Consider the following 20,547-nt stretch of genomic DNA (forward strand, 5'->3'; position numbering starts at 1 on the left):
CAATAAAAACATCGATTTTCTATCAAACTTGCCTGTCGGGGGTAGTCTCTTTCTTTCGGGATTCGCCGTCAACAGTCTCTGAATAGTTGCCGCTCCAATAGCCGGATGTTTACTCTCCGAGCCATTCAACAGGTAAAAGTCACAATGGGACTGTAGATTTGCGCGTTTGTTGCCTTCCACCGCCGTTTCCTGACGATTCTGTGCTGAATTCAGGCACACGTCTGTAATCCAAAGTATGGCGAGCAAGAAATGCATAAATATTCCTGTATATCTTCTTTTTGTTGATTTTTGTTGTTGGTTTCCATGGGAACAGCAAGAGCTGGATATTCTGCGACCGTTCATGTCGAGAGCCGGAAGTATTAGCCTAAGCTGACCTCTCCTCTTACCCCGATCGTAGGCAATCCTGACTTTAAGCCGGACCAAATCGGCGGTGGCTTCAAGATCTGGCATACGCAGGGCATAACCAATCTTGGTAATCTGTTTGACGGCCAGACCCTGATGTCCTTTTTACAGTTGCAGCAGCGCTACGGTTTATTGAAAACGGAATTCTTTAAATATTTACAAATTAGACAGTTTATCACCAAGGACACCTCACTGTTAACAAATAGCTCCACCTCGCAGGTAGAGAAAGCCCTCTCCTTGCAGATCTCCAAAAGACAAATATCTATTTTCTATATGTAGCAGGGTGGATTATCCCTGCTTCGTGGGAACGGTTGCTGGCAGTCACAAGGTAGCTGGACACAGTAGAGCTCCGTCTGACTGCACCCTCGTCTTTGGGCCTGGAGCGTCAACCTGGGACCCGGTAGTGGGAGTGAATGGGGCCCGGGATTTACCAACCTGGTTTGGTACTCTGGTGCTCCTAGCCTCTCCGGGGCGGTCAGCAGTACTCCCCAACTCGCTCTCACTTCCCTGATTACCTCCTTGGGCCCTCCCACACCTAGTGACTGATATGCCTAAATAGATTCGTCCCTCCCGCAAGCAGTACCCTCCCTTGATGACCACTAGAAACCTTACAATGAAAAGGGGAGAGTTGGGTAGGAAGGGGTTAATTGTATTAACGTTACCCACACCAAAAGAGTTGTTAAACGGCTCATGAATGGACACGCACACAGAACTCCCATCTAATTCTTTAATGCTAATTGTACTGGTTAATTACAATGATTTAATGAGAGTGATCAAACGGACTGAAGTCCCACTATAGTTCCGTTCGTACTCAATACCGCAAAAACACGTATATTATACACCCACCTCTGGGTTAGTATCAGGGATAATATACCTCAATGTGTTTGACTCATCACCCACGTCTGGGTCAGCACCCTGTATAATACCTCTGACAGGCTTTAATTATACGGCAAGACTAATACCTCTCTAGGCTTTATTTATAATGCACCAGGTCTGTAACCTCCCCACAGGGAAAGGGTTAATTAGATGGGAAAATATTATTAAAGAACAAACACGTTATCACACTTAAAAGGAAACCAAAAATGTGGTCCCACTGTACCAGAACAAAAGTCCTATGCTAATGCCAGCATGTAATGTTTGGGGTACCCCTTATGAACTGTAGTTAGCAAACATTAGCTTCACCCGCAGGCTGCACCACACTGTGTACTGTCTAATAGCTCCGGAGCATTGATGCTCAATTGTACTCAACCCAAAATGGCGACCGCGCCGCACCACCACCGTCCGGGTGGCAAGATGGCGTCGAACGCTCTCGTCGCAGGTGCTAGCAAGCGGGGCTGGAGCAGGGGCAGTAGTGAGCTGAGAGCGTGTGCTGGGTGTTGGCGACCTCTGCCGGTCGGGACGATCTCCCGTGTTGGCCTGAAGTCAGCCGGTGCAGAACGGTTGTAGACAGCCGGAGCAGACTCGACGGCACGCATCCATAAGCTTGCCCTCACTCACACTGAAGCTACACTCTGGGTCCCAAAAAGCCCACCTGCTACACGATTATACTGTGGCGCAACGTGGTTGACTATACCACCGGTCGTTCAAGTTCAAGTTCAAGTTCTTTAATAGTTGTCATACAGAAGTACAGAATACTTTCATACAAAATGCTTCTTACTGTTACGCTCCAGAGACTGTGCTAGACAAGATAGTATCAAATAACATAATAACATAATATAGCATGAATTTAGAAGAAGAAAATGAGGTCACAGTGTTCGGCATAGACATATGTACAATGTTCTGAGTTACCATATAATATACAATACACAATACTATGCAGTGTACTAATGTACAGTACTATCCAGTGCAAAGCAGAAATGGGACGAGGCACAATCTTAGGTACAATTCACAGTAAGGTGTACGAGTTGTAGTGCAATCCTTCATCCATAAATATAAAGTGTGGGGAGTGGGTGCTACAGTGTGTTTGTTTAAAGTGGGTGTGTGCTATAAGTGTGTGGAGTGGGTGCTACAGTGTGTTTGTTTAAAGTGAGTGTGTGCGTGTGGATGTGTGTGCTATGTGCGTTTGGTGGTTGTTGTTGTGTAGTGTTCATTCATTGTTCGTTTAGCAGCCTGATGGCCTGGGGATAGAAGCTTCTTCTGAGTCTTTCTGTGCTCGCCTTGAGACTCCTGTATCGCTTGCCTGACCGCAGCAGTTCAAAGAGGCAGTTGTTCGGGTGACTGGAGTCTTTAATGATTCTCTTAGCCTTGCCCTTGCAACGCTTGTAGTAAATGTTCTGGAGGGTGGGGAGCCCCCCTCCAATTGTGCGTTCGGCTGAACGTGTCACTCTTTGTAGGCTGCTTTGGTCTTGTGCAGTGCTATTCCCAAACCAGGAGGTGATGTTGCCGGTCAAGATGCTCTCTATTGTACATGAGTAGAAGTTCTTAAGGATCTTCTGGCTGACTTGGAACTTCCTTAGGCGCCTGAGGAAGTAGAGGCGTTGTCGTGCCTTCTTCACAACACTGTTAATGTGTGTGGTCCATGTCAAGTCCTCGGATATGTAGGCTCCGAGGTACTTAAAGCTGTTGACTCTCTCAACCGGTGCCCCGTCGATGCTGAGGGGGCTGTAGTCCTTGACCCCCGACCTCCTGAAGTCCACAATCATCTCCTTTGTTTTGCTGACGTTCAGGGAGAGGCTGTTTTCCTGGCACCATCCCGCCAGGACCTTGACCTCTTCCAGGTAGGCCCTCTCGTCGTTGGCAGAGATCAGGCCCACCACCACTGTGTCGTCAGCAAATTTGACGATTGTATTGCTACTCCGCTGAGCCACACAGTCGTGTGTGTACAGGGAGTAGAGGAGGGGACTCAGAACACAGCCCTGGGGGGCCCCTATGTTGAGGGTGATGGATGAGGAGGTGCAGTTGCCTGCTCTCATTGCCTGCTCACGGTCGTCTTCAGCGCCTTGCGCTAGGGTTGCACTGGAGTCGATATAGCCGTTAGCCGCATGCTAATTATACCGTCACACTGCTACTGTAACCCGATAACTATGGACGTCAGTCCTGTGGCTCAGTCTCTCTTACTCACGCACTATCACGGATACTCCTATGATAACCCGTCGCTCGCTCTGGTGGGGCTCTCTGGGGGTTCTTTAACGGGGCTATTCCAAAGCACCTCCCGTTGCAGCTGCGACCGTTCACAGCAACATCCCAAGCAGAAGAGAGCTGCCAGTTCTTCCTTCCTCCAGGTGACTCTTCCCTCCTCGTTGCCTGCCTCTCTTCCGTACACTCTCTGCCTGCCACCGCCCCCTGCTGGTACCACCTACTAGTCACACAGGGAAAAGGATGATGAATATGGTCCAGAGATACTGCGTATAATCCATATTCCAGCCGATAGAAGAAAGAGAAGCTTGCGTCATTGTTCATGAGAATATCAATGGAAACTAGTCAACATGTCTTTGTGCACAAAGGGGAGATAAAAGGCAAGTCAGCACATCTGAATAATAGGCATATTTTCAGGTTGCTACATTTCCCCCCACTTTGAACTTGCTAAGTCCTCTGCAAGTTAACTCAACGAAACACCAACCAATGCATGCATGAAAACGGTCCTGAGACCAACAGTTTCACACATAGATCGACAATCACACATTATGCTAACAGTTTCACACACGTTGTCTCATTAACACACCTTAGCGCATAGTCCTGGAAATACCGAACGAGTGGCTGACCTCTGTCATTCAGCTGGGGCCGGGTTTGTTCGACCCCCCTTGCGTCTGACTCTGTGTCAGATTCGTCCGTCTCTGTTGGCAGGTCCTCTGCCACGGCTTCGCCCTCCGAGGCCTCTGACGGGCCGCTCGCGGCGCCCTCCTCGCCCCTGTCTCCGCCGTCTTCGCCGTCCTCGTCTGAGCGGACCAACTCTACCTCTCCTCTCTCGTTCGGCGCTGCTTCAGCGACGACCCGCGGGGCCCCCTCTTTCGGGACGAACCGTGAACACTGATGTCCCCTTGACGTTTCCATCGCCGCCCTCTGGGCCCGGCTTGTCGCCGGCCGGTGAGCGTCTGCGGCGGTAGTTGAAGTTGCGGCGGTAGCGGCGCCGACGAGGCCCCTGGTCCGGGCCGTCCTCGCCCCCTTGACCTCCTTCCGACCTGTTCTCCTTGTTCTCCTCTCTGTCTCGCACCAGCCTGGGACGGGGGAAACCCCTTGGTCGGAAGCCTCTGTAATAGTTTTGTCTCCTGGGTACAGCCTCCGGTTCTGACCGCATCGGGATGCGCGGCCGGGCGCCAGCGCTTTCGTCTGGCCGGCCGCAGTGGTATCGAATCCTACAGCACACTACCACACCTCCCCCTCCAGACCATGGTCTGGCGGTCGCCAGGTCGGACGACCCGCCTGCTGCTGTGTGGGTGGCGTCCTGTACTTGTGGGAGAGGAACCTCACCGCCCGGTGCTTCGGTCGGGCGTGATTGTCCCATCACGCGGGGGCACTCGCGGCCGATATGGCCGGGCTGTTGACAGGTGTAGCAGATCAGTCTCCCATCCTCGCTCCGGCGGGGTAGTCTGCGCGGGGTAGAGGGCCCGTCTCCCCTCCGTCGGCTTCCGGCGAAGCCTCTCGGGGTCGTGTCTCGCTCCTGTTGAAACGCCTGGAAGAGCTGTTCCATGCGCACGCCCAACCGCTCCTGGCCGGCGAAGAGCTGTCGGATGGACTCCTGGAGTGCGGCTATGTCCAAAGGTGGCTCGCGTCTCTCCACGGTGACGCCGCGTATCATGCCCCTGCCTGCACCCCTTGTGGGGGGCAGGACCATCTCCTCTTCGGACCAGTCTATCGCCGCCATCATCAATTCGAGAAACGTCCGCTCCCCGTCCTTCTTTACGTACTTCCTCATCTCCCGTCGCAGCATTCCATCCCTCAGGCCTAGCACGAACTGCTCCTGCAGCTGGGCGGTAGGATCCGCGACTCGTTGGGGGTCTCGGCTCTGTATGCGATGCATCCGCTCCTGTAGGTCGTAAGCAAACTCTCTCACGGTCTCGCCATCTAGTTGTCGGCGGTCGAGGAACTCTCCCAGGCGGACACTGACCGGGGTCTTGTCTCCGTACGTCTCCTGCAACAATCGGAACACGGCGTCCGGCTCTGGGGCGGCCCCTTTTATCACGAAGCGCACCGTCCGTTTAGCCTCGCCTTTTAGATGCTGTTGTATGAACTCCGCCTGTTCGTCGCCGGGCACTCTGCTGATCCGGAAATGCACTTTCATGTCCTGGATCCAGTCCTCCACCAGCGGCTCTCCTCTCTCTTTTCCCCCTCCGAACTCGCTGCACTTTCGGTCCCGTTGGACATACACGGTCGAGGGGCCCGCGCGGGGTTCGCGGCCTTCCCTGTCGAGGGCGGCTTGGGTCTTTTCCAGGGCCAGCGCCTGTCGGTCTAGGAGACCTGCCTGCCAATGGGCTTTGATCGTCAGGGCCTTCACCTGTGCGGTCAATTCCTCCATGGTTTCGGCCTCCTCCTTCCGTACCTCGGTGGCGGCGTCTTGGCTGTCTCGTTGCTCCCGTAGATCCACCTGAGTGTAGCGCTTCTCTTGGAATGCCTGTTTGGCCATCTCCTTCATCGCTTCGGATTGCCGCGTCAGTAGTACCGCCTGCGTCTGACACTCCTCCTGTAGCTCCTCAAACTTCGCGTCCCGGCCCTCTCGTAGCTCTTGTAGGGCCGCCTGAGCGTCGCGTTTCTCTTGGAGTGCCCGGTCGGTCGACTCCTTCATCGCTGCGACTTGCAGCTTTATTAGTGCCGCCCGAGTCTGACACTCCTCCTGCTGCTCCTCAAACTTCACCGCCATCTCCTGCTCGGCTTGGGTCTCCTCCCCGGACATCGTGGGTCTCTCTACGGGTCTCGGTCAAGGGAGTAAGTTAGGATGTTGATCCTGTTCGTGACGCCAAATGTAGCAGGGTGGATTATCCCTGCTTCATGGGAACGGTTGCTGGCAGTCAAAAGGTAGCTGGACACAGTAGAGCTCCGTCTGACTGCACCCTCGTCTTTGGGCCTGGAGCGTCAACCTGGGACCCGTTAGTGGGAGTGAATGGGGCCCGGGATTTACCAACCTGGTTTGGTACTCTGGTGCTCCTAGCCTCTCCGGGGCGGTCAGCAGTACTCCCCAACTCGCTCTCACTTCCCTGATTACCTCCTTGGGCCCTCCCACACCTAGTGACTGATATGCCTAAATAGATTCGTCCCTCCCGCAAGCAGTACCCTCCCTTGATGACCACTAGAAACCTTACAATGAAAAGGGGAGAGTTGGGTAGGAAGGGGTTAATTGTATTAACGTTACCCACACCAAAAGAGTTGTTAAACGGCTCATGAATGGACACGCACACAGAAATCCCATCTAATTCTTTAATGCTAATTGTACTGGTTAATTACAATGATTTAATGAGAGTGATCAAACGGACTGAAGTCCCACTATAGTTCCGTTCGTACTCAATACCGCATGAACACGTATATTATAGACCCACCTCTGGGTTAGTATCAGGGATAATATACCTCAATGTGTTTGACTCATCACCCACGTCTGGGTCAGCACCCTGTATAATACCTCTGACAGGCTTTAATTATACGGCAAGACTAATACCTCTCTAGGCTTTATTTATAATGCACCAGGTCTGTAACCTCCCCACAGGGAAAGGGTTAATTAGATGGGAAAATATTATTAAAGAACAAACACGTTATCACACTTAAAAGGAAACCAAAAATGTGGTCCCACTGTACCAGAACAAAAGTCCTATGCTAATGCCAGCATGTAATGTTTGGGGTACCCCTTATGAACTGTAGTTAGCAAACATTAGCTTCACCCGCAGGCTGCACCACACTGTGTACTGTCTAATAGCTCCGGAGCATTGATGCTCAATTGTACTCAACCCAAAATGGCGACCGCGCCGCACCACCACCGTCCGGGTGGCAAGATGGCGTCGAACGCTCTCGTCGCAGGTGCTAGCAAGCGGGGCTGGAGCAGGGGCAGTAGTGAGCTGAGAGAGTGTGCTGGGTGTTGGCGACCTCTGCCGGTCGGGACGATCTCCCGTGTTGGCCTGAAGTCAGCCGGTGCAGAACGGTTGTAGACAGCCGGAGCAGACTCGACGGCACGCATCCATAAGCTTGCCCTCACTCACACTGAAGCTACACTCTGGGTCCCAAAAAGCCCACCTGCTACACGATTATACTGTGGCGCAACGTGGTTGACTATACCACCGGTCGTCTTCAGCGCCCTGCGCTAGGGTTGCACTGGAGTCGATATAGCCGTTAGCCGCATGCTAATTATACCGTCACACTGCTACTGTAACCCGATAACTATGGACGTCAGTCCTGTGGCTCAGTCTCTCTTACTCACGCACTATCACGGATACTCCTATGATAACCCGTCGCTCGCTCTGGTGGGGCTCTCTGGGGGTTCTTTAACGGGGCTATTCCAAAGCACCTCCCGTTGCAGCTGCGACCGTTCACAGCAACATCCCAAGCAGAAGAGAGCTGCCAGTTCTTCCTTCCTCCAGGTGACTCTTCCCTCCTCGTTGCCTGCCTCTCTTCCGTACACTCTCTGCCTGCCACCGCCCCCTGCTGGTACCGCCTACTAGTCACACAGGGAAAAGGATGATGAATATGGTCCAGAGATACTGCGTATAATCCATATTCCAGCCGATAGAAGAAAGAGAAGCTTGCGTCATTGTTCGTGAGAATATCAATGGAAACTAGTCAACATGTCTTTGTGCACAAAGGGGAGATAAAAGGCAAGTCAGCACATCTGAATAATAGGCATATTTTCAGGTTGCTACATATAGTACTCTAAACCTTAACTCATCTTTATCCTCCCTTGTCACCAAACAGTCGTGGGAAAAAGACCTAGACACAGAGATCACGGAGGAGGACTGGCAGGATGCATGGACCTATGCAAAAAAAATCTTGGTTTGCAACCGCACCAAGTCTATTCAAGTTAGAATATTACACCGCATTCATATAACCCCTGCCCTTAAAAGTAAAATGGATACCAATGCGTCCCCACTCTGCTTTAAATGCAAGATAGAGATTGGAAACCACATCCACTGCTTTTGGTCCTGTGTAAAGCTCCAGAGCTATTGGTTCGACATCGTAGAGGAACTATCTGATATATTCCAGACCCCCATCGAACTGGATCCCCTGTGCCTCTTACTAGGCCTCCCAGATATTCATATTGCCAACTTCAAACATAGGAGACTGTTAAATCTGTTGACATTTGTTGCTAGGAAAAACATTATTTTATTCTGGATCAAGGACGAGGTCCCATCAAAGAGATCATGGCACAATATTATAATGGACTGCATCCCCTGTGAATACATCACGTGCATGCTGCACTCTAAACTGGACACTTTCTATGAAATATGGGACCCTTATCTGTCTCATATCGGGCCTGCACTGTCTGCCACTGTACTTGGTGGGTTTCCCCATTACCCATAGCCTCCTTGTGGACCCATGCTGCCTTGTGTTGTTTTGTTAATGCTGGTATCGTTGTTGAGGGTATCATGACAATTGTAAGGGTGCAAACGTGTTCATGCCCAAATACACACACACACAACACGCACATGCACGTACACACACAGAACATATGCACTCACACACATGAAGCATGCACACATAAAATGCACAGACTTACTAAACACACACATAAAACGCACACATAGGGGATGCACAAACACATAGGTAAAACACACATCTATATAGTACACATACACACACACACGTCGCACACTTAGTCTATTTTAGTACATCTGTCCTAACACTGGCAGGGATCCGAATCCTTAAGAGCCACCTCAAGGATACACAAACATGGTTGCTAGTGCCTGAGCCACATTTATTTTTATTATTTAACTTTTTCTTGTTTGTCTGTTTCTTGTCAAGTCCCCATCAAGGTCTTTTGTGTAGTCTATATTATTTTTGTTACTGTCCCCAATGTTATTATGATTCATATTACTGTTATTGTTGTTGTCATCGCTGTTGTCATTGTTATTATTATTATTATTATTATTATTATTATTATTATTATTATTATTATTATTATTATTATTATTATTATTATTATTATTATTATTATTATTATTATTATTATTATTATTAATATATTATTATTATTATTATTATTATTATTATTATTATTATTATTATTATTATTATTATTATTATTATTATTATTATTGTTATTGTTATTGTTATTGTTATTATTATTATTATTATTATTATTATTATTATTATTATTATTATTATTATTATTATTATTATTATTATTATTATTATTATTATTATTATTATTATTATTATTATTATTATTATTATTATTATTATTATTATTATTGTTATTATTATTGTACTGTTATGTTCTGTTTTGTGTATGAAAATAAAATAAAATAAAAACATTTATAAAAAACAAAACAAAAACGACTAACCTGATATGCTTGAACATTCATAATACTGTACATAATACAGTACATATTTTCATAGATTAATAACGTTGTTTATACAAAATACACTCTGGTGTATGTGCCAGTTGAGAGTGAGCCATTTTGACCTGCCAATAGGGTGCCCTGTACACGGCTGTGCCTACTTGTGAGAACGTTTACCAGGAGGACGTATAAAAGACTGTACATCCTCCCTGCTGTCATTAATGGGCTATTCATTCTCCGAATGGAGGACGTTTGGAGCAGCGTGTTGGAGACAGGGCTGTTATGGGGTACTTCAGTCTCTGTCTCAAGTGCAGACTCAAGACCACTTTTGTTTTGATTTGGACTTGTCTTGGCCTTGGCTCCTATTAGATCTGACTGTATTTCCCCTTGCCCATCTTAGAATTTTCCAAAGATGTACATTCCTCTCCATCTGGTCTGAAATAAAAAGGCTGCATGCATTCTATATCGTTTTTGTCCTGCCAGTGGACTGTTGGGCATCCTTTTAAAATCCAGCGATGCACAGGAAGCCAAAGCAGAAGCCTATTTCATTTTCCTAATCTCTGTCTTAGGGCGGGGGAAGTGAATAACATGTTCCCTTCTCTCAACACTGAAGTCGACCTTCAGCAGTGGTGGAAAGTAGTTTGCACTTTACTCGAGTATTTTCATTTTAGGAAACTTTGTACTTCACTACAGTACATTTCAATGGAAATGCTATACTTTTTACAAAAATACAAAATATATTTTGCATAGAAAACATGGCAAAAACCTATATGAAGATTATGTACTTTCAAATTTGAAGCCTGTCAACTTCAAGAGGACGCAATCAGAGCAGCATAACCACATACCACTTTAACATAACCTTTAATCAGAGCAGCATAACCACATACCACTTCAACATAACCTTTAATCAGAGCAGCATAACCACATACCACTTTAACATAACCTTTAATCAGAGCAGCATAACCACATACCACTTTAACATAACCTTTAATCAGAGCAGCATAACCACATACCACTTTAACATAACCTTTAATCAGAGCAGCATAACCACATACCACTTTAACATAACCGTTAGAGGTCAATGGTTCGAGGCTTGAACACTCCCAAGGACTGGAGTACACAAACATTGTGTAGAATGCCTATCTCCTTACTGAGAGGCAGCAGCATTTTTATGTCTAGGGAGGTCGATGATGATGATGATGATGATGATGATGATGATGATGATGATGATGATGATGATGATGATGATGAATCGTTTATTTTCTGTCTTTGTTTACAGATCAATCAAAAACACACTTGTGTGGACTTAAACAAAAAAAAAAAAAATAATAATAATAATAATAATAATAATAATAATAATAATAATAATAATCACAAATGTACATATTAAAAGTAAACACACAAAATCCAAACTCAATGACCGAAAAAAGGAATACTGAAGCACATGCTTATTTTTGCCTATCCTTTACAATTCTTAAAAACTATATATAGGCCTACTTTAATATAAGAAAGAAAAACTTAAAATATGCTGCAAGATATAATTATTTTTTTTTAAAGATTTTTTTTTTTTATGTTTTACTCAAAACTGTACTCCTGAATTATTCTATCCTTTAGGGCCTTTTTAAATCGCCCCTGAGAAGTACAAAACTATAATCATCATACATCAGCAGCACTCTGTTCACTGACCATGAACAAATGTGCCCATTGAAATAGGACAGGAGTAGAAATACCTGGGCGCTATTATCGATAGTAAACTCACATGGAACGCTAACACCAATGCCAGATCTGCAAAGGCTCCACAACGTCTGTACTTCCTGAGGAAACTTTCAGAAGTTTCAAAGTGGACAGAACTCTGCAGATACTGTTCTATAAGACCTGCATCCAGAGTGTGCTGACTTTCTGTATTCAGTGATGGGGGGAGGAGCACTAAGTGTAGAGAATAAGAATAAATTAGATAGGGTGGTCAAATTAGGAGGTAAGATAACTGGTGAAGCAATGTGCAGTATTACAAACATGTCAGACCAGTACGCGTCTATTCGTTTCATAACGCATTTATGCTTCCACGTTCGCGTTTTGCGCTCTGATTGGCCACTGATGTTTCTGGTCGCACCAATCGTGTGACGCCTGTTTCTTTCACCGGTTAAGCTTAGGCACTCTTTCGAAGTTGGTTAAGGTTAGAGTTTGTCTTAGAGCAGGGCGATAGAACGCCAGCCCTGATTCCAAACTCTAACCTTAACCAACTTCGAAAGAGTCGCCTAAGCTTAACCAGTGATAAACTAGGCGTTAGGTAGTTCGCTGCTGGTCGAGGCGGAAATGGGCGCATCACGCGATTGGGCGCACATGTCACATGACCAGAAACGTCAGTGGCCAATCAGATCGCACCAGAAACGGCAGTGGCCAATCAGATTTGCAAAACGCGAACGCGGAAGCATAAATGCGTTAGGAAACGAATAGACGCGACCAGTACACCAGGATATTGGCAGAAAAGATCATAGCCGATCAACTGCACCCATGGTCTGAGTACGCACTGTGACCCTCAGGAGGGCGGAGGTACTGCATGCCTGACTAGAACCAAACGATGCATTATGTCTTTTCTCCCATGCAGGCATGCAGCATTCAGTTGCTTAACAAGTTAAAATTATTTGGTATTATTTTAGCACTTGCACCATGCTGCTGTTGACGGTCATGCAGTGTCATGCTTTTTATGATGTTCGTATTTATTATGCTCATGTCTTGTTTGTATGTGTGCTGTATTGTTCATATTTGTGCCTATTAGGCTTTTTTTCTTGCTCTCTTTGTGAAAAGCAAATTCCCTAAGTTGAAGGGCAATGAAGGTTTCATGCATTCATACTTTTACTTTTGATACATAACATAAGTACATTCAATATCAAATAGCCTACTTCTCTGTTTTTACTTAAATATAATTTTGAATGAAGGACTTTTACTTTTACCAGAGTACTATTTTATCTGGGAATTTCTACTTTTACTTAAGTAAAGGAACTGTGACCTTTCTCCATCACCGGCCTTCAGTAGAAGACTGTGATTATACTGCATATACTTGTGTGGCTCCAATTGATTGATTGATTGAAAAGTTTATTAACAGATTGCAGAATGGGTACAGTACAGTACATCTCAATACATACAATTGTTAAGGGGATGCAGACCAGAGAAAGACTTTCGTCTTGTTTCCACCAGGGTCCCCCATTTTCAATTCATCATAACATATATGACATACATGACATACAGATAGACAGTACTGCTACATCTATACATTTATGACATATCAGATTTGCAAATACAGTACTGTTTGTGATACAAAAGTGTCCAGAAAAGGAGTGTATATACATTTGGCGTAGAAACTGTACATTGGAGGAGGTTGGTGGGGTGGGGTTGGGTGGGTTGGGTGAGGGCTGTACATTGGAGGTGGGGGGGGGGGGGGGGGGGGGGGGTTGGGTAGGGGACACACACACATTTTACACTGTACATTGGAATGTTGACAAAGCCTTACTTGGTCATTTACTGTACAACTAGGTTAGGACATTTGTAGGGGCCAGTTTCGAATTGCAGTCTCACGTAGGTGTTTTTTGAGAGTGTTTTTGAAGGTGGGTAGTGATTCACATTCCTTTACAGCTTTAGGCAGGGCGTTCCACATTGATGTGGCATAATTGCGAAACGTGTTTAGTCCCTTGTTTGAGCCGAATCTGGGTTTTACATGATTTGTGGAGCTCCCTCTGGTGTTGTGATCGTGGTATTCACTGACCTTTGGGAAGTATTTTGACATGTACATGGGTACCTTGGTCGCGTAGTGTATCTTGTAGACCAGGCCCATTGCAAGTTGCTGTACTCTGTCGTCTACTCTAAGCCATCCTAGGTTGTCAAAGTGGGCAGGGGTGAGGTGGGTTCTAGGAGTCAGGTCAAGTAGTAGTCTGACTAGCTTGTTTTGAGATGTTTGTAATTTGTTTTTTAGTGCCTTTGAGGTGCTTTGGTACCATGAGGTGCAAGCATAGTCGTAGTACCCTTGAATGAGTGCTCCTGCTAGAGTCTTCAGGGTATTCTTGTTTACCAGAGAGGAGATCCGGTACAAGAATCGCGTTCGTTGGTTGACTTTTTTTATTACATTGGATGCCATTTTGTCACAGGAAAGATTAGCCTCTAGGATGGAACCCAGGTAGGTAATTTCATCTTTCCTTGTGACAATATTGTCACCCACTGTAACCGAGAAGTCGTCAGTCTTGCTGAGTTTGTTATTTGAACCGAAGAGAATGGACTCTGTTTTGCCCATGTGTAATGATAGTTTGTTGTCGGCGAGCCATATGCAGATTTTGCCTAGTTCCGAGCTGAGGGCTTTTTCAACCTGTAACTTGTTCTTGTCAGAGACCAGCAGGGCTGAGTCGTCCGCAAACAGGAACAAGTTGCAGTCACAAGCTGACGACATGTCATTTGCATAAATTAGGAATAGTAGCGGTCCTAGTATGCTTCCTTGTGGAACACCACAGCTCACTGTGAGGGGGGGGGATAGGGTACCGTTTACTTCCACCATCTGTTCCCTCCCCTCCAGGTAGGATTGTATCCAGCTCACTGATAAACTATCAAAACCAATTGCTTTTAGCTTGTCAATCAGAATGGTGTGATTGACAGTGTCGAAGGCCTTTTGTAGGTCCAGCATGACCATGCCGCAGTATTTGCCCGCGTCCACCTCTTGTTTGATGTGGTCGTTCAAGTAGAGAAGGCATGTGTCAGTGGAGTGGGATGTTCTGAAGCCAGATTGGAATTCGTAGATTAGATTTTTTTCCGCGAGGTATTTTTCGATCTGTTCGTATACTATTTTTTCCATGACTTTCGAGATGGATGTAAGGATAGAAACAGGGCGGTAGTTACCCGGGTCTAATTTGCTGCCCTTTTTGTGCAGGGGTGTTACTCTCGCAATTTTGAAGTCCTTGGGGACGTGTCCCTGTTTTATGGAGAGGTTTATTATGTGTGTGATGACTGGGGTGATGGCTGCTGCTGAGTCTCTGAGGAATTTGGAGGGGATGTTGTCATGGCCAGTGGCCTTGTTTGGTTGGAGGGCGCTCAGTTTTTTGAGTACCTCATCTGTAGTTACTATTTCCAGTTTGAAGTCGTCTTTGTGGACGCCTAGGTTCATGTAGTATGCTACTATGTGTTCTACCCCATACTGCCCTGAGTGGGAGGGTAGTTTGTTTACCAGTGTTGTGGCTATGTTTGTGAAGAAAGTGTTTAAGTAATTGGCTACATCCAGCTTGTCTGTGATGAGCGTGTTGTCCGTCTTTATGTTTATGTTTGAGAACCTGGTTTTGAGTTTTTTACTGCAGCCTAGTTGATTGTTGAGTAATTTCCAAAGTTCACGTGGTTTATTTTTGTTTTCCTCGGTTTTGTCATTGATGAAATTTTTTTTTGCAGTTTTGATCATGGAGTTTACGTCATTTCTTAGTCTGTTTCTTTCTAGTTTGAGTTCAGTCACGTGGTCTTGGAGTTCACTGCTCGTGCTTTTGGTAAGCTTTGACTGACTTTTACGAAACTCAGAGCATTTTTTGTCTCTGGCTTTCATAGCGGTCAGTATTTCAGTGTGCATCCATGGCTCAGCGCGATTTTTTACCCTGGTGGTTCTTAGGGGGGCCATTTTGTTTAGTATTGATGAAAATTTGGTTTTGAAGCCAAGCCAAGTTTCTTCAACCAGTGTACCATTGAGTTCATCTGACCAGTCCAGACTCTCCAGTTCAAGGTTAAAGGCCTCGCTAGAGTAGGTTTTGAGGTCTCTAGATGTGACTGTTTTGTGACAGCCAGCCTTTAGTTTTAGCTTTTTGCGGGTACAGAATATCATGTAATGATCACTTAACCCGCATGCTATAACCCCTTTACTGGAGATCTTGGACTTGTCAGAGGTCAGTATGAGGTCAATGGTAGTCTGAGTTGATTCACATATCCTTGTGGGTTGGGTGATTAGTTGGCTGAGGCCGTGCAGATCACAAAACCTATTGAAGGATTTGAAGACGGGTGCATTTTTTTGTTGCATATCCGTGTTCCAATCCCCAATAAGAATTTTTTCCGCATCCTCAGCTCCAGCTAAGCACACATCCAGAGTATCATAAAAACCAGTCTGTTCTGGTGGTCTATAGATTGTGGTGGGATATATAGCCTAATAGTGTATGTTGTACAGTAACTTGCTGTAGTGTCTGAAGCAGGGTGTGTTGCTGAACAAAAGCATATTGTTAAGCAAATCTTCCCCTGGGTAAATACATGCTTCTTAAAATTTTTAATTTGTATGACGTTAAAACCATCTGATTTCATAACATTGTGATATGATTGTGAGATAACAACCGACTGTACTTTGAAAAAGCAAAAGCAGTGTCACTGTAATTAGTGTAATATAATGAACACAAATAAACGTTATTTGTATAGTAGCACCTTTCATACAAGAATTACAGCCCATGAGCCCAAAGTGCTTTTCAGCAGTGCTCTCTGATTGGCCACTGACGTTTCTGGTCATGTGACATGTGCGCCCAATCGTGTGACGCCTGTTTCTTTCACCGGTTAAGCTTGGGCACTCTTTCGAAGTTGGTTAAGGTTAGAGTTTGTCTTAGAGCAGGGCGATATAACACCAGCCCTGATTCCAAACTCTAACCTTAACCAACTTCGAAAGAGTCGCCTAAGCTTAACCAGTGATAAACTAGGCGTTAGGTAGTTTGCTGCTGTTCGAGGCGGAAATGGACAAAGACACAGCTCGTCACGCGATTGGGCGCACATGTCACATGACCAGAAACGTCAGTGGCCAATCAGAGAGCGTCTCCGCAAACTGCGGCTACGAAAGAAAATAACGCCTGCCTGATTACTTTTACCAACGGATTTCCAGTTCCGCGTTCGCGTTCTGGGCTCTGATTGGCGTACGGTATGACGACATGGCTTTTATGCGTTGCCGTAGTTCGGAGTGCGGAAGTACAGCGAGGTTAGAGGAAGAAAGTTTTCTGATAATATACAAACAAAATGTAAGTCACTAACTTATTTGTTTCCATGGCAGCTCTGCTTACGCGCAGCAGGCAATATTAATGTGTGTGCATATGTTGATGGCTCACAAAGATTCCCCCGCCTTGTTCATAGTCAGTCTAAATTACATGTTATTGAACTTTAGTTTAGCAGGCAAGCTAACTAACGTCAGCTAAGTTTGCTCTGCTTACTGCAGTCGGTGCCACATATTCAGCAGTTGATTGCAGGACGTCAGTCCAAGTTTGGGGCAAAGCTACTGTAGTTATTCCGTTAGGCTTTGATTGATTGATTGATTGGAAATTCCAGATTGCAGAAGGGGTACAATACAGTACGGCTCAATACATATAATTGTTAAGGGGATGCAGACCATTGATTGATTGATTGATTGATTGATTGATTGAAAACTTTATTAACAGATTGCAGAATGGGTACAGTACAGTACAGCTCAATACACACAATTGTTAAGGGGATGCAGACCAGAGAAAGACTTTCGTCTTGTTTACATCAGGGTCCCTCATTTTCAATTCATCGTAACATATATGACATACATACATGACATACAGATAGACAGTACTGCTACATCTATACATTTATGACATACCAGATTTGCAATTACAGTACTGTTTGTGATACAAAAAGAGTCCAGAAAAAAAAGAGAGACTTTCGTCTTGTTTACATCAGGTCCCCTATTTCAATTCATCATAGGCACCTTTGTATCAACCATCCCAAATATGTAACGTTAGCCACTGTGTTGCTCTTCTTAATCAGATATATGTTCATACCAAGTCATCCCACCCACCCACCCCCTCCTAATGTACAGTCCCCTCCCCATCATATGTATATACTCTGTCAGGATCTAGGGGTAACAGTACTGTATATTTGAATACCGTTTATGTCACAAATGTATCAGTACTAAATACCTATATGTCCCTATGCCATAAATGTCATGTATGTTGTGTATGTCATAAATGTCTATATGAATTGAAAATGGGGGACCCTGATGGAAACAAGACAAACGTCTTTCTCAGGTCTGCATCCCCTTAACAATTGTATGTATTGAGCCGTACTGTATTGTACCCATTCTGCAATCTGTTAATAAAGTTTTCATTCATTCATTCAACTGTGGCTGTCAAGTATTTAAACAAGCTAACATTAGCTTGACCTTACTCCTAGAACCCACCTCACCCCTTCCCACTTTGACAACCTAGGATGGCTTAGAGTAGACGACAGAGTACAGCAACTTGCAATGGGCTTGGTCTACAAGATACACTACGCGACCAAGGTACCCATGTACATGTCAAAATACTTCCCAAAGGTCAGTGAATACCACGATCACAACACCAGAGGGAGCTCCACAAATCATGTTAAACCCAGATTCGGCTCAAACAAGGGACTAAACACGTTTAGCAATTATGCCACATCAATGTGGAACGCCCTACCTAAAGCTGTAAACTTAAGGAATGTGAATCACTACCCACTTTCAAAAACACTCTCAAAGAACACCTACGGGAGACTGCAATTCGAAACTGGCCCCTACAAATGTCCTAACCCAGTTGTACAGTAAATGACCAAGTATGGCTTTGTCAGTATTCCAATGTACAGTGTACAGCCCCCACCCACCCCCACCCACCCACCCAACCTCCCCCAATGTACAGTTTCTACGTCAAATGTATATACACTCTTTTTCTGGACACTTTTTGTATCACAAACAGTACTGTATTTGCAAATCTGATATGTCATAAATGTATAGATGTAGCAGTACTGTCTATCTGTATGTTGTGTATGTCATATATGTTATGATGAATTTAAAATGGATGGACCCTGATGTAAACAAGACGAAAGTCTTTCTCTGGTCTGCATCCCCTTAACAATTGTATGTATTGAGCTGTACTGTACTGTACCCATTCTGCAATCTGTTAATACACTTTTCAATCAATCAATCAATCAATCAATCAATCAATCAATCAATCAGCTATAGCCTCTCCCCCTTGTTTGCAAATTACCTAGTGTGGCTTGCTAATGAGCAGGCTGTTTACAGGCTGTAACTGTACAATAGTTGCCTGCAGAATGAATACTGTATTGACTGAGTGTGTATATGTGTTTTCTTACAGGGGTTGATTTCCACTATGCTGTCAAGGGGCGCACAGCCTGCTCCACACACACAGTCCTTCTGTGCGATCGGTCCACCAACAAAACTCACTATATTCATAGGAGAGGAGCTTTAGCTGGCGGACCACCAGACACCTCCTCGGCCACTTCTGAAGTCAGCCATGTCTCCGGAGGAGGAGGAAGAGGAGCTGACGCCCAGCGGGTCCAGCAAGGAGCCAGGAAAAGAGGTGGACATGTTCACGTCCGTGCGTTGCCTGGGTTACCTGTCCAGCATCAACCTGCTGGTGGCGGTGTGCGTGGGCATGTACGTGCGCTGGGAGGTGACGGACGAGGCCATGATCCTGGTCATCTTCATCCTGGGCCTCTTTGTCCTCGGCATAGCCAGCATCCTCCACTACTACTTTGCCATGGAGAAGGCCAGCCTCTGTCTGTTCCACCTGTGGTGTGGCTTCCTGCTCGGCCTCCTGTGTTTCCTCAACAGCCCCGCCCTGGATCAAAACGTCAAGGAGATGGTCACCAACTACCTGCTCCTGGCCAGCGTGGCCATGAGAGCCACGTGGGCGCTGACGGAGCGCATTTTTTCCAGCTGCGTCCGCTACAAGCCCAAACTGCTCACGTCCGCCGAGCTCCTGGAGCTCCTCGGGTTCGGCATCGCCAGCACCGCCATGCTCCTCCACAAGTCGATCGCCATCGTGGGCTTGGTGGTGGCGCTGGGCGCTCTCATCGTCGACCTCCGGGTCAAATCGTTCCTGGCTCTACCCAACCTGGTCTGTTACACCTTGGTCACCGCTCTGGTGTTCTTCCAGGCCTTGGGCATCACGGCCAACCCCTACGCCCTCGGCTGCTTCCTGGGCAGCCTGGTGTGTGAGCCCCTGCTGGACGTGTACTTCAGCGGGCTGGGGCCGAGCGAGCGCTGGCTGCCGCTGCTCTCCCTGGGGAGGGTGTGGAGGAGGCTGTCTCTGCTGCCTCTGGGCCTGGCGGAGCTGGCTTTCTTTGTCCTGGCTGCCTTAAAGGTACACTCAGGCAGCACATTTGGTTAGAATAGTGGTGTGTGAGAGAGAGAGAAAACTCTCCCCATTAGTTGTGTCATTATGTTTCTTGTATGACCCACAGTGATAAATGAGCACTGTGCTGCAAACTCAACACCATTCTTCAAAATATGATTTGCAGCCATTCTGTGAATGAGTTATTGAATGAATGAATGATTGTATTTCGGTCTTCTTTTATAAAGCAGTGTACAGTAGTAGGAAATGTATAAAAGAAAGAAAATTACAGAAACGGTGTAGGCTGAAGCTGAGGCTTATAATTGCCTACCCTTTTTACATGACATTATTTAAAAAAAAAAAAAAACATAATTCAGTACATAATTTTGCAAAAACAAAAGGTTATTGGTTAATGATGCAGGATCTCTGTTAGCTCCTTAGGCATAACAAAAAATATTGTTTGGTTCCTGTTGGTTGTCAGTTAAGGCCATGGGTATTTATTCTTTTATTATTTATTGGATAGGGAATTTCTTTATTTAATTAAAATGTTCACAACAACATGGATGCATGTACTCTGCCAGCATGTTTAATATCCATAATACTAAAGGTTTGACTAAGATTTGTATGAAACTTTATTGTAA

At 45.8% G+C, this 20,547-nt stretch overlaps 1 protein-coding gene across 1 annotated transcript in view; it reads left to right on the top strand.

The window, feature by feature from the left end:
- Positions 1 to 16,748: 16,748 nt before the first annotated feature.
- tmem168a (transmembrane protein 168a) overlaps positions 16,749 to 20,547 on the top strand; it is a 59,978-nt gene continuing 56,179 nt past the window's right edge. Inside the window, exons 1-2 of the mRNA XM_084330816.1 lie at positions 16,749 to 16,816; positions 18,926 to 19,936. Of these exons, the coding sequence (XP_084186942.1) occupies positions 19,085 to 19,936 (852 nt within the window). The 5' untranslated portion in view covers positions 16,749 to 16,816; positions 18,926 to 19,084. The remainder of the gene's footprint in view (positions 16,817 to 18,925; positions 19,937 to 20,547) is intronic.

This window comes from Notolepis coatsorum, assembly GCF_963971535.1.
Source record: "Notolepis coatsorum genome assembly, chromosome: 15".
In the NCBI taxonomy this organism is placed as follows: domain Eukaryota; kingdom Metazoa; phylum Chordata; class Actinopteri; order Aulopiformes; family Paralepididae; genus Notolepis; species Notolepis coatsorum.